At 35.0% G+C, this 15,624-nt stretch overlaps 2 protein-coding genes across 2 annotated transcripts; both read right to left on the bottom strand.

Moving 5' to 3' along the window:
* Positions 1-1,035: 1,035 nt before the first annotated feature.
* LOC149794386 (cartilage intermediate layer protein 1-like) lies at positions 1,036-5,049 on the bottom strand. The gene has a single exon (XM_089968567.1). It carries the CDS (start codon positions 5,033-5,035, stop codon positions 2,915-2,917), a length of 2,121 nt encoding a protein of 706 aa, XP_089824693.1. The 5' UTR covers positions 5,036-5,049; the 3' UTR covers positions 1,036-2,914.
* Positions 5,050-5,214: 165 nt separating this feature from the next.
* On the bottom strand, positions 5,215-14,839 carry LOC149794385 (cartilage intermediate layer protein 1-like). The gene is made up of 5 exons (XM_089969109.1): positions 14,738-14,839; positions 11,737-12,027; positions 10,118-10,226; positions 6,590-6,740; positions 5,215-5,271 (listed from the first exon to the last, which is right to left on the bottom strand). The coding sequence occupies exons 2-5, from the start codon at positions 11,957-11,959 to the stop codon at positions 5,215-5,217; spliced, it is 540 nt and encodes a 179-aa protein (XP_089825235.1). The 5' UTR covers positions 11,960-12,027; positions 14,738-14,839.
* Positions 14,840-15,624: the final 785 nt, after the last annotated feature.

Below are 15,624 nucleotides of genomic sequence, written 5' to 3'. Positions count from 1 at the left end.
TATTCTGTCTTTAGTCTCTTAACCTTCGCAGACTTTAACGTATGTGTGTTCCTCATGGGTGTGGAGTTGAGTGTGTGGGGTGGGTGGGGGGATGTGTGTGCGAGAGAGAAAGAGAATGCAGTGCGGATTTCCGATGAAATTGTGTAACTTTTTATTCTTTTACAAGGAATATAAGTATGTGTTCTTGTTATGTTATTAGTATCGTGCAGCATGGTAAAACAATTACTTGGGACGCGTTCACCTAATTGCACATTATAACGATTCATATTGTTGTAAGCAATTAGGTGTAAGTTCAAGGTCAAGGTCTCCCACGCAAGTTTGTTATATTTCTCGTTTCAGAGATATCCAGGCCAAGTATGAGGGAGTTTGAGGGAGGGGCATGAAATGCTACGGGATTTCGATAAAACTGTGTAGCGTGTTTAATTCATTCTGGAAACTGGAAAAAGGGACATTAATTTGTTATTTTATTATTTTGGTCGTGATTAATAAGTGGGTATTCTTCGCTGATCTGAGAGCATAGAAGCAATATTATCACGGTATAATGTAGGAACCATAGTTATATTGGTATTAATATCCTATGGGTGAATTCAAATTTGATATATTATTATAGGTGTATCAATCTAATTTAAAACAACACTTCAAAATCCATGTTATAACGATCTCTCTCTCTCTCTCTCTCTCTCTCTCTCTCTGTATATATATATATATATATATATATATATATATATATATATATATATATATATATATATATATATATATATGTGTGTGTGTGTGGGTGTGGGTGTGGGTGGGTGTGCAGGTACTTATTTAAGTATATATGTATATTTCAAAGCATTTATTTTAAACATGGAAATCATACATTAAAAACAATTAAATATACGTATGAAAATTTGTCAGCAATCAAAACGTTAATTCCTTGAAAGTTCGAAATGAAAGAGATATTATACTATTCAAATATTTTCACAAGCAACTTGTTTCAAAGTGCATTGTGTTTGGTAAGAAACGTTGATCATTTAAAACAAATTACAACCATTAAGAAGTAAATATATTTATTAAAAAGTGGATTAATTTAACATAAAGCAGTTAAAAGGTATGATCATGAAGAACAGCTTTTAATTTTTAACTAGGATAAATATTCCATTCTGATTAGGCAGAAAGATGATACATGATGTGTAATGTCTTGTTCAATTTATGTAAAGGATGTTTGCTTGAAATGAGAGAATAATTGATATATTTCATCGAGTGCGTGAGAATACTTTCCTTTACCACCATATAAACTATAACGGTTATTCACTCGTAACAAGCATTTTTTTTATATTATGCTCAAGATGTACTTTATAATAATATGAAGTTGCATATTTCTTACTGAATTCTCGCGATGTCAGTGGCTGGTTACCATTCATGTTCTACTGTGCTTTGTGATTATTAGCACAGACGAAAAAAGGAACAGAAACATATTTTTCCGTCCCAATTAAAAAAATAAAATAGTACATTCGCACCTTGTTCGATCTGATCTTGATTGTCGTATTTAACGAGAGACCGCCAACTACTTAAGTATCTAAGAATAACTTTGAATTAGATGCTAATAATGTTATCCGTACCTATTGATGGCCAGTGACAAAATATGATATTTTTCACTCCAGTGAAATATCAAGATTATTTTCTCAGAAAATCCAATAACTCATGGCATCGCATAAAATAAAATTGGTTTACCTTTAGCCACATAGGGAGACACTTATTCATGAACGTTTATGACAGGTGTTTAAGTCATTGATACTTTATCTTTAGCGTACATTGACATAAAAATGTACTTGATTTCATCCGCATCTTCCTGAGGCAGATGTTAATGCAAATATCATATTAGCTAGGTGTAATCGAACATTGAAATACGAGATTAATGTATTTACTCTGGAACTCCTCGTTGTTCAGATGGAATATAATGCAAATTTCAACAATAACCAAGCTATTAGCACATGTCTGGGTTATCGTATGGCAGATATAAGAAACTGTTTGCATTTTACTTCATTTCATTGTTGCCTAATGAAAATGACTTATTATACGTAGCAACCAACACACATATACTGCATCTCTCTGTTAGATACGTGAATAACGATCAGATATTGCAGAAAGAAAACAAAGCAAATAGAATTGAAGTGTCAAAAATATCACAAATTGTATATATTGGCATAAAGCAGGAATTCGCAAAAGCTCAAGACAGTACATGCATTTTGTTTTAAGTCATCGACATGAGTGATTACAAACAATTGAATACAGCATCGGACCTGTACATCAAAAGAAAACGTAAGCAAAAACATCTTGATGTTAAGTTAGGTTCCTATCCTACTCACTGCAAATAAATTATATGTACAACTCATATTTATTCACTAATTTAGTTTAATTCTTCGTCAGCTTTCAGGGAAAATTATTTATTAGAATGACACCTCCGTACCCTGTAAGTTTTTTATCTTTCTCTGCACAGTCTCTTTTACAATGCAACCATACACTGATCTTATTATCAGCTGAAAGAAAGTCAGCTTCCTTTCCTTTTCTTCTTTATTAAAAATAAAATGAAATGATAGTTTCACAGTACTTTTATAATTAGATTTTAGTATGCTGAGTAGTTTAAATTTCGATTGTAAATAAATTTTAGCAATTATAGTTTTTTTGGTGTATACCAATAAACATCATTTATTATTTGTCATGATATATAAAGATTTATATATATCTGGAGTATAATTACGTTCAGACCCATTCTTAGCCTAACAATTGCAAACATTAAACGCATGTTGCTATCGTGGAAGTTCCATTTGACCATTTTGAAATATCTGACATACTACACAGATATACTTTCAATCACTTGCTGAAAACGTGTGAGAGAAGGTATTGTCAAATCATTTTTATTCAGCGCTCATCACCACCACGAAGAATAATCATAGCCACAAGTAAATACAACCGCAGAATATGTACCGACAACACACTTCTCATATGCATTTTTCTTTTGTAGTTGTAGCCTACCAGAATCAGTCTGTTCGCTAAAAAGACCAATATATTTATTCTCATTTTCTGGTACATAATTTTCATAAACTGAAAAGCCTACATTATTCACATTTGCGGGAGTCTGGTTTGGTATATTTGCTAAACGATCCACAGATACGTTGCATTTAATACCTCCTGACACGATAGGAAATATTTTTACTCTCGTTGCATCCTCCCCATCATAATCCATGTGCAGACCTCCACTACACTTATGTTCGATACAAACAGAGCTATCAACTTGCACTTGTGAGCTATTAAGTTGCACTTGTACTTCGCGGATACCTAAAAGCTCTCCTAAAATATCAGGATGGCTACCCCCATAGCTTAAAACTCTGATTTTTATCGGATCTGACCAATACCAACCCACAAAGGAAAGGCTAATCCTCATATAGCATATCCTGAAGGACTGGGGTGATGTCTCAGGGTACCAGACCCTCGCCTTGATATAATCGGCTTCGGGTCCTGTATCTAGCGAGGCAAATACATGCCAGAAGGTGTAAATATCGGGATCAGATCCTGGAAAGTGAAATCTGAAATGATTTTCTGAGGTTTGTGAGTTCATGCATATCTGTTCGTCCGTAAAAAATGGACCGTTGCTACTTGAAGTGAATTGCAATTTTAAAACCCTGCCATTTTCAAATACTGAGTAGTTAATTGCAGTTTTGGCTTCCGCATTCATACCTATATTTGTATGCAAATCTGGGTTGGCTGGAATCAAACTGACACTTTCATAGGTGTTCCAGTCCCAAAATGATACTTCCAGGTATCCTTGATTACCATCACAGATAGCACGATGACATGTTGACTGAGGATAGTGGGTGTAACCATACATCCAAATCGCTGTAGATCCTCGAAATATCGGAAAGTTAAGCCAAACATAGTTTTCGATAAATGACGTTTCAGATTCAGCTGATAGATTATAGCTTTCATATAGTCTTACCTTAAAGTAACAGTATGATGTTACATCACGAATCATATCAATATTGTACCACTGATACGAACCCATGTCAATTTGCCCAATAAACAAGCCTGTTTGCCTGCGTTTTCTCTTTAATGATTCACCGTCAGTTGAAATAAGTTCCCATTTTCCAGTTGTTGGACTCAGTCCCCAAATTTTATATTTAGAAACTGCTTCTGGATCAGTTGCTATAATGTCGCTACTGAAATACATATCCACGGTTCCGTCAACCGTCAATGGATTTCCTTTAGCGTCTTGAAAAAACAACCCAAATACGCCCATGGTATCAAGGTCTTGACTGATACCTTCATTGTTTGTAAATTGAAACACACCAGGAACATTTTCAAGAGTGTTACGATTAGTAGGATCAAGGAAGGTAAGACTGGCCGCGACTGTTCCATTATAGCGGGAGCCATTTGAATAAAGGAAAGAATTAGGGGGAATGACAATCTCAGCAATAGAAATTGACGAATTGCTAGAGCTATTACCAAGGGAAATCGTGTTTTCAACTGTAGATGATATTTGGACAGGTTGTGACGCATGAAACATCCTTATAGTGATTTGAAATGTACCAGCTAAGTTCTCGGGAATATCAAATACCTTAGTCATGTCAAGGAATTGATTATAATATGTGTCTTTAGCAGTTATCGTCAATTTTCTAACGTCTGAGGATAAAGGAAAAGAGAATTTACCGAACTTACTTGTTGTTGTCTGCAGAGCCCCATTTACCCATATTTGCCCATATTTCATAGGGAGTTCTGAATCGAAACCAACTGCTGTGCCTTGTATATTTATACTCTCAGTAATACAAGATTGACAAGAACAACCTGCTACAACTATGAGAGTGAGTTCATACCCTGTGCAGCTTACAGTCACTGTTCTATAACCAGAAACACCACAACAATTAGTTGTTCCTTTTCCACAAAATTCTGATGATGAAGAATTTAGCCTTCGACAGATTTTGGAAACGCATTCCCCAACTTCATACTGTGCTGTGTTGGTTTCAGGTTGAACACAATCATCTGGTAATTTTTGCATCTTCTGTTGATAGGCATCGGCACAGAAGTCATTTGGGCTATCTGTAATTGTTTCACATTTTGATTAACTTTAAAATGAAGTTCAATATCTAAGCTGTAGATTTATATTTAAAACTATATGTGATCTCTACTAATATTTCTTCCTCAGAATGGCCTGTGGCATATATAATTTTTTTTTGTCTACAAGGAATATTTAAATTCTAGAACATCTTTTTTGTTGCCAAAACGATAGAAGCTCTGAAATTATTAGCATGCAAAAACAGATCATTTCACTATTACTATAACGTTTTGATTTAACAAACTGGGATATGCATAGGAGATAATACACATAATGAATCTATTTGTCTGATTTACATGTACATCTTTGGAACAAGTATGTTATGATATTAAATTGAGGTGATTTGTCAGGTAGCCAGTGAAACACTAAAGCACGTGATAGGAATAACGTCATGCACTATGAAAGATATCATATAATAACTGGCGAAATAAAAAAGTACGTATTTACTTTATTTCATTTCACTTAATTAATTTTATTTTATATATTCATTTATTTATTTATTTATTGTGAAAGGATATTTTTATATTGCTAAGGGTCAAATTAATCCATTAACACGAAATATATCTTCTACAGATAAAGGTAGATATATGCTTTGAAATAGGCATTATCAGGAAAAGCATAGGTATTCTTCTCTGTCACGAATCCTCTCTAAAAGGAAAACTGAACTACTATTGTCACAGAACAGATTCTAGGAGATATATAAAAAAAAGTCTGGATGTTGTTGAATATTGCTCTTCAGTATGACACAGTTACCGAGCTAATATCTAAATCCTTACAGAGGGGCGTAAATCGCTAATGATTTCCCAAGATGTTATATACCTCGCTGAACATATTTGATTGCACTGATATTGTGATTATGAAAATTTGATAAGCTTCTATTTGTATTATTGGCGTGACAAAGACCAATCTAATATTGCCCTGGATCTGGATGTGGGGCACCCGTTTGATCATTCACATGGCATGACTATATGCATTTCAAAAGCCACTAACAAGTACACTCGGATTGTACAGAAAGAGTTTTTGCGATGTGACAAATTTGTCATACTCTTTGGTAAGAGACTGTTTCTGGTGTTCAACTGCTACCATGATTATACATGTATGTCGCTCATGGCGTAGAATTATTCTTTCATCTCTCTCTCTCTCGCTCTCTCTCTCTCTCTCTCTCTCTCTATATCTATATATATATATATATATATATATATATATATATATATATATATATATATATATATATATATATGTATGTATGTATTTACACGCACACACACACACATACCCACCCACCCACAAAAATGTGAAAATGTGGATCTCTCTTTCTCTCTCTCTTTCCATCGCTCTCTGTCTCTCTGTCTCTCTGTCTCTCTCTCTCTCTCTCTCTCTCTCTCTATATATATATATATATATATATATATATATATATATATATATATATATATATATATATATATATATATATATATATATATGTATGTATGTATGTATGTATATACCTCTTACTGACAAAGTGGCTGGTTCTGACTGGATACAACCGACCGGACTGTTGGCTCTGCAGTTGTATCGACCGGAATCCATGAAAGTCAGATTTGATAGCATTAAAGTTGTCCCGTTTGAATACAGTGATTTGTTCAGTAATATACCATCCTTGAACCTGAATAAATTATAAATATTTCTAAAGAAATTAGTAATATACAGTTACATTTACAAATATATATGTGGTGAGTATGAAATATGAGTAATTTTCTCTACAATTATGTTGTGAAAATTACAATAGGATAGTATTTAAAATGCCAATGATTCAGTGAAAATGCAAATTTTGGAAAGGGTTTGTATTGGAAAACAGAATGATCGAAAAGTCATTTAGCACGTGCTTGTTTGCCTCTGACTGAATAAATATCAACACATTTGGAGCCTTTGACACTTTTTTGTTTTGCTCAAGAAACCATGTAGTACATGGCTGCCATCGCTTAAAACGCACGAGGCAGCTACTTTGGATTTTCGTGTAGTTCTTCATGGCATGTGTCTGTTGACAGTGTTCATCTACATTAGTCATTTCATCATGCACTGGCTGTTCTGTTGGAACGTGTCTCTTTATTTACTTGTTTTGGAAGAGAGAATTATTAGTCTTTATCTCAGTCGTTTTACCTTACTACTACAACTATCTTTTGTTTTGAACATGGCGTCATGTTGTATAAATCACCAGATGACCACTTTATAATACGATGAACCTCATTATATGCCTCAAATAACAACTCATAGGCTTCCTTACTACAACTCATTGGCTTCCTTACTACATTGTGCATTAGACTTATTCTATTCTATTCACATTTTCAACCTCAAACAGTTAGTTAACCAACCCACCATAAACATGGTCACATTTTAGACTGGAATCTTCATAGACCTGATGATAATAGTCTACAGTCTTCATTGATGTCCCATGAACTTGCAACAGATCACCTCTGCGTCATATGCCATCTCAACGTATCACTCCCTAACCCTTCATCTTTCTTTGCTACTAAATAAAACCTCAGTATGATAAATTGATCCCAATTAACGAATGACATCCAAGCAAACTCAATAACTTCGTTACATCCTACAGCAGTACAATGTGACAAGTGGCCACGTTTATTTTGGCTTCAGAAGCATACCCCAGCATCCAAATGCAGAGCATCAATTCAAAAGTATTTTCCATTGTAGAGATTTGTTATGGACTAACTTCGCACTGCTTAAAAAGAACACCGTAAGGCTGAGAGGACTTGTCTTACCACTAGCTTCACCATTTATAAATAGATCAATAAAGCTGTTAAGAACTATGTGACAAACACAGTTCATGCAGCAGATCAGTCTTCTAAAGTACTAAGATCACCGAATATTATAGCTGCTATAAGCTATTAGAGATTACGAAGAAGATGATGTCCATGAATAAATGAACATCACTTTCAACGATCTTCTCCCCGGTCAATCTTCTGGACCTGTTTGCAAATTTATTCCGTTACAAAGTATTATCAAATAGATATATGTTTCACGGCACAATTTCAATTAACTCATAATCGCCATATAGTTGTGACACAGAATATATGCGACAACTAGCGTTGGATAGTGGACAATTTATCATCCTCAACCGCCTCGACCTCTAAGCGACATTTGACACAATATACCATGATATCTTACTTCACTGTCTTCAGGATCTACTTGGTATTCACGCAACAGTCTTACTATAGTTCAAATACTACTTAGTCAACAGGACGTATACTGTGTCAGAAACATTCCGGCCCAGTTGGTCTATGTTTTGGTGTTTTCAAGGCTCTGTTTTCGTCCCCGTTCTGTTCAATCTATACATCAAGCTGCTGTCAAGTGTCATAGATCGACATCCGGTGTCTCGCCCATTGTACACTGATGACACTCAGATGTACAAATCTAGCTGCGCAACAGAGCCTGAGGATATCATCCATTGTATATAGAGGTCCATTTCCGATATGAAGTCATGGAAGACAAATAACAAGCTGCAGATGAATGATGATAAAATTGACGTTATCCTGAGCACCACCCAAAGACTTCACATCCTTGACCTCAAAGCAATAAGTATCAGCAATACAAACATTAAATTTGCAATCAGTACGGAACCTAGGTGCCGCTCTCGGAATGACGCTTTCATTACACCAACATGTAATAAACGTATGCAAGGCTGCATATCTGGAGCTGCTCCATTCGCAATTTTCTTTCGGTTGATGCCACTAAAACACTTGCGTGATCCTTTGTACTTCTAAGACTGCAATATTGTAATTCACTGCTATCGGGGTTCGTCCCATTATCTACTACAGAACCTTCAAAAGGTTCGAAACATTGCTATTTAGAGAACGATGAACATTGCACACCTCCACCTCTTCTCTAACCTTCCCTGGATACCAGTTCGATCAAGAATCAAACAAACAATCTGCTCACTGTGATATATTTCGTTGACTGGCTCCAGTCCAATATTTACCTCGGACATCACCCATGTGTACACCCCATATAGAATTGTATGCTCCTCTTCCAACACACGTAATATCATTTTTCCTATTGTTACACGTTCTTTAGCGTACATGCGTCTAGCTACGTGGAAAATATTGCCCATTGATCTTAGCACAAGGACAATGGTTGCATTCACGAGTACTCCTAAAATATACATATTTTGACTACAAGAACAGACTTAAAGACCTAATAATGTTTACTTCCTTAATTAGTACAGCATGTTTTATTTTGTAAATATATTTTGTTTGGTTTTGTAATCTTGTCGCTGTATACGCTTTTATGTGTTATCCAATATTGTAAAGCGTTTAGAGAATTTAAAGATTAGTCGATGTAGTAGTTCAGTTTTATTATCATTATCATTATTATCATTATCATTATTATTATTATTATTATTATTACATCTCTTAGTAAACAATTATGCAGTACAAAAACACCTCACGTAAGTATTTATTATTTCTGAAGACAGTTCTTTTGCACAGCGATGATGCATATTTTTTGTTAGCTTTTATTCTTTTGCACAGCAATGATGCATACTTTTTGTTAGTTTTCTTTATACGGAGAAAAATAAAATACAACCCTATTTATGTTGATGCTAAATATTCCAATCAAGCGTAGTCCAAAGTTGTTCTCAAGAAATAAAATAGTAACTAAATAAATAGTCCCGTGAGCAAACTGATTTGTCCGAAATATAAACATAACTAACTTTATAAAGACGCTTCTAGGTTTTGATTAAACACATATTATATTTGAAGCTAATATCGCCACACCATTAATAATCCTATATGAGCTCTGTTGCTTTGTCTCAGTAATAGAAATACAATTATCATGCTAAGCCATATAGGCACGCAGTCCTAAGAATATTTATTGCCAAGATGTATTAAACAAATTTAAAACTTCGTTAAAACATACGAAATACGATGCAAATCTCGAAACATAATGTCATGTAGGACGATGTGCTTATCCTCCCGGGAGCTAAGTAGCTCTAAGCTGCATACGCCAATATAATTTATATTTTACCATTCGTAGTAGGTGATGTTTGGACTGCCTCCAGCAGTACAGCATAATATCGCATTTTCTCCGGTCAACCTGTATTTTGAGTTTGGATTCGAGATAATGTAGGGCAGGACTGAAATTCAGAAATGCAATAAGTATGAGAAAATGATTTGCTTTAAATTTATATGCCTTTATAATTTTTATTACTTTGCATGCTGGATAAAATCTCATTGAATATCGTTTTCTTATAGCTTTTTCCAATGTATAACTACATAGAGGTTCTCATATGGGTAATAATTTAATATTGAATTTACGAAACGAGTTCAGTAAGGTCCACCTTTTGCGAGACTTGGCGAGCAAAAGCTTGACATTTTTCAACGAGTTTCATAAATATAATATTAAAGCATTACATATTTGAGATTCTTTTTATCCCATAGCTTTTATTTCAGAGGAAATTATTTAGATGGAAAGAAAAACGAATATTTTCGTTCATTCTGACAGACGATGAACATTTCATGTGTTGTGCGTAAAGAATTGTCCCAACCAAACCTAAACTAGTATTAACGTTTAAAAGTAGATTATACTTTTCTTATAAACTATAAATCAAAGAATAAGCATCCTTTTGAATAAACGGAACATTTTACACAGACAAAATCATTTCTCAACACAGAATGTGTGATGTCGCACATTTTTGACGCAGTGTCCCGTCGAATACAAATGACAATACATGTTTACGTAACCGTAAGGTGCCACTTTCACAACTAAACGTTACATTGATATTGCAATATTCATGTGAAAGAAGGTTTAATGAATGCAGAAATTCCCACATTTACTGTAATGTACTAGTGTTTGTGACCAGATATTTTCAATATGTGATTTGGAACAATAGACTACAGAATATGCAAACAAATTTCATTTTGACTCTAAATTGCAGCACATATTTACCGCATAAATTTGCAGTTGTTGGATAAATTTATGTCAGTGTGCAGACCGGTTTATGTTCACATTCTTCTCTAAAAAGAGGTGAGATACTTACTTCTGTAATTAAACATTTAAACCACGCTCGTATATAGGGTGGATTTCATGCTACTGATATAGAACCTTCTCATCCCCCGCCCCACACAAATAATAACCGTAATTGTACTTGTTATAGCTTTTGTCTTGTGGTTTGAGTCATATTACATATTATGTTATGCTATACAATACATAACAAACCAATGTGGGGGTAAATTAGCTATATTGAACCAAACAGGACCACCTTTCCCCAACTCCCTTTCGCGAGTCAATTCGAAAACTGGCGGCCAAAAGTGTTCATTGAAAACAAAAAGTTCCGGTAGGCAGGGTTAAAAACGTTTTCGTACGATCTCAGCCAATCAGTGAATATATTACTGAGCAATAAGTTCATGGGCTTACTTGACCAATCAGAATCAAATAAAGTGATATTTCACTGTCTGGTAATATAACAAAAAAAATAAGAAACTGCACATACTAAACCATTTTATGTCACAAGTGCTTTCCTCTTTTAAGACATCATTCACTCATCCTTTTTGTATCACTGTTAGGAAGTATGTATAACTTTAATTTACTGTAAAGACAGAGTGATAGGAATTACGGTTACCACAATTGATATTTTTTATACTTACCAATACGGTACATGGTAATCCTTGTATTATTAGTAGATATATAAAGTATTTTATCTTGGTAGTTTTCCTTTCTCAACAGAATCTCTGTTCCAGAGCATGTTGAATTTAAGGTAAACGACCCTGCACTGTTCGTTTCTGCAATAATCTTGTACGGTGCTGCTGACTCGACAATCACTACCCCTGACAGCGGAAAACTGTCTATGTCCACAACACGGCTGCTCATAGTGGTGAAACATTCACACCTGTCGCAATCAGCATTTAGCGTGCCGCTTGTACAGTTTCGTGCACAGTCTGCAAAAGTACACACACGTGCAAACACAAGCCCAAACGCACACACACATACACACACTTATGTGTGTGTGCATGCATATATATATGTATATGTATATATATATATATATATATATATATATATATATATATATATATATATATATATATATATATATATATATACATAATACATCATATCTAACACTTGACCTATTATTGCTAAGAGCAGCATGTACGTATTTTAAGAACTAGATTTTAGAACTATGAAGTTATCCCATTCTCTATGTGAATTGATAAAAATGCTATTTTCATTACACGAACTGCATTTAAATCATAATTTCCTCGTTGCCGGTAAATGGTACTTGTAAATAGAATAACTTGTTGTTGGATAATATATAAATATAAGAATGCTCATTTGTCTTGCTTTATATCATTGTAATTTTGAATGCCTCTTGCTACGTCCACTTGAAGAGTTAGCGTTTGCAAAAACGTTTTTTTGTTGAATATGTTTGATATTTGATTACGCTAAAGATCCGAGTTGCTTTGCAATACAATAAACCTTTTATACCTTCATGTTCATCCTACTTGTTGTTAGTTCTTTATGTTCGAAGATGAAAATTTGATTAATGCCTGGTTTGGTGAATGCGAGAGTGGCTTATCAAGGAACATTGTTCTCTGAACTGTATGTGGCACACTCTTACAGTAAATGCCGCTTTGGTATGCTTGGTCAGTAAAGTATGTGATGCAATTGAGAGATTTACGATGCACACACTTCTGCACTGCCACTGATATTCTCCAAGTTCAAAGTCTGTAGATCTAGGATGGAAGAAATTCCTCCATGTGGAGGATTCTGTGCGAAATTTTTCCAAGACACAGATTCAATATTGATGTGTTTCAAAAATGAATATTGTGGTCATCCTCGTTTCTTTTGACCAATGTGATATCGCCTTTTCCTCCATCAGCTCACCTTAGAGGATTTTATTTGGCAGTCGATCTTCTGATATTCTGATGACTCGGCCTGCCCCTCGAAGTTCTTCATATCATTCCCGTCTGCATAGAGCTGAACCTTATCTGCCTCATTGCTCAGCCATGATTTGTACCTCTCTCTGAATTTGCATTAGAAAATCCTATTCGATGAAGAAGTGCTGCCATTGAAAATACCATTCACTAGCCGATGTTTCACATTCCGAAGCTTCTGCATGGTACCATATTTTTCATCAAACCAAACACGCTGTTTACGTTAGTCTGATATTTACTCTCTTTGGGAGAGATTTGTAAGCTTTTTACCTAGTGTGATTAAATGGCAAACCCAAAACCAGCATCACTGCGCTCTTCTGTACTATGGCTCCTACTTCTGTAAGTCATTCTCCCTTATTTAGGCGTTTTCCACTCAGGGCTGCTGTCTGAATGTTGAATCTGGCAAGTTCCCTACCAATTAGAGCTAATCTTCTCCCTGACTTATCTGATGATGAGCTGTTCCTTGTGTGCGAACGTCCGATGCTCCGATGGTGAGCTGCGTCACCTACGTCTTCTTGTTAGGTGTTCCACCGCAAAGGTCTACTCTCTCGTCCGCCGTCTTAATGCTGGCCTGGTATAAGGTGAAGCAGGCAATGTTTAATAAACCTTTTCTAGCCACTTACTCATGCTAAGCAAGCGAGCAGTTTAAACCTGAAATTGGCTGTTCAATCACCCTTGGGGTTTCCGAGTTCCATCGATGTATCGGTCCCGTGGAAAGCGATTGTTTGCTCTGAACCACCTTTGTGCTGATCTGCATTTACATCTTCCATTGTACCCATACTTGTTATTTTGCTGCTCGCCCATACCCACATGTGTTACGATTATCTAGTTGGAAAGTTGGGTAATGTCATGACTTATGCTTGAGTTTGAGCCTAGTAAAGGAAAGCTGCGCAACGTCGTCTTGACGCTCTCGTCTAGGCCTGTCTAATGATAGTGGCGCAACAACACTGAAACGTCTAGAGACAAGTCCGGGTACAGTGTATGACCATCTGATATGATGCCCTGTGCTGTCCAATCAGCTCTTGGATTCTGTATTCGCATAGCTGCTTGGCTCATGAGACACCGAAAATGACTTTGTAGAAGGAGCCAGGTGCTTCTGTTCACTCTGCATCAACAATCACTGGCACTGCTGTCACGTACGGAAGCAGGCATAGCATGACTTAAAGCCACCAGTATACCTTAAATGCATCTACGATTCATTTGAAAAAATATAAATTGTTTTCTTTAGAACTAGAAAGATAAGAGATGTTCATGATTTGGGAAGTTTATTAATATTCAAATGTGCATTTTGAATAAATCTTGGATTTTTCACTATATGAAACAAATACACATAATAGACACCGTACAAAGCTTCGATGGCTTCGAATTTCACGGACGTACGAAGGCAAACTTTCTACGACAACCGTGTACAAGAACCGTCAGCTCCATTTAAGCTCTGAATTTAAGAGCATTTTTTCCACGGGTATATTTTTTAACCTCCACATTGACTTTAATTTTCTATATGGTTATTTTCTTACTTGGCAAATTGATGTTTGGTATTGTGATTTGTTTATTTATGTCTTTTATATTTATTTTAATCTATGTAGTTGTCGTTCATACGATTTGGTTTTCTCCTTCTTGCATATCATTATCTATGTAAAAATTTGTCTTCCTTCTTATCTTATGTTTTATGGTGTGGAGTATAAAAGTTTTACAATTACAGAATTATTACCAGGACAGTTGTGTATATTACACCCTTGACTCTGACGCTCTTCCCCCACACAGTCTAGATCTGTTATCGCACTTCTCGCACATGATCTTATCCTCGACTGTGTTCCATTGCCGCATGATAGAGCACATGAACTCCATGATGACCAGGTAGTCCACTTCCCATAAGCTGTAATCAAAATGAAGACGATTCTTTTTAGTAAAGGGATTAATATTTGAATAGCAGTGCAACTGATTTTGAGAAAAACATCGTGTCTAGACTATGACTAAGATCTGAAACAGACGGTTTTAGATTAAAACCAATATATTCTGAACAGGTATGTCTCTCATTAAACTATGATTCATGGAACTGTCTCGTTATTTTATCTATGCCGAATGTGAGAGTGGAACAACATCCTTATTCAATAAATATTCAAATAAATGTTATTTATTAAATTAGTAAATTTCGTATGAGCAAGCCAACCTATGTAGGTTCCTCGTTGTCACGATATTATATTCGAGTAGATATTTCCATTTCTCATATACCTGAATGCATATAAGATGATTTATGTTCTACGATTCATGGAAATATCAAAATATAATGCTACCAAATATATTATTCTGAAGCAGAAGTCATAAATGTGAGAAACAATTGTATAACATATTTATATTCTTCTCTGAACTGGATATTTATATTAATGGAATAAGAAAAAGAAACTTATATCCTATATTTAATATAGTGAAAGAGAAACACAGAGAGAATATGTAAAAAATGAGTGTTGCCAAGCCTAATGCGGATTCTTTTTCTTCACTTGTAAATATCTTTGCGTACATTTTAAATTGGTTTATATTAACACCCCCAACATTTGTAAAGATCTTCCAGTTTAGTTAGCAGAAGCATATGCGCAACAT

This window comes from Sinohyriopsis cumingii, chromosome 8, assembly GCF_028554795.1.
Source record: "Sinohyriopsis cumingii isolate HCF-2022 chromosome 8, ASM2855479v2, whole genome shotgun sequence".
In the NCBI taxonomy this organism is placed as follows: domain Eukaryota; kingdom Metazoa; phylum Mollusca; class Bivalvia; order Unionida; family Unionidae; genus Sinohyriopsis; species Sinohyriopsis cumingii.
The sequence above is the reverse complement of the archived record's forward strand: the minus strand, read 5'-3'. Positions and strand labels throughout refer to the sequence as shown.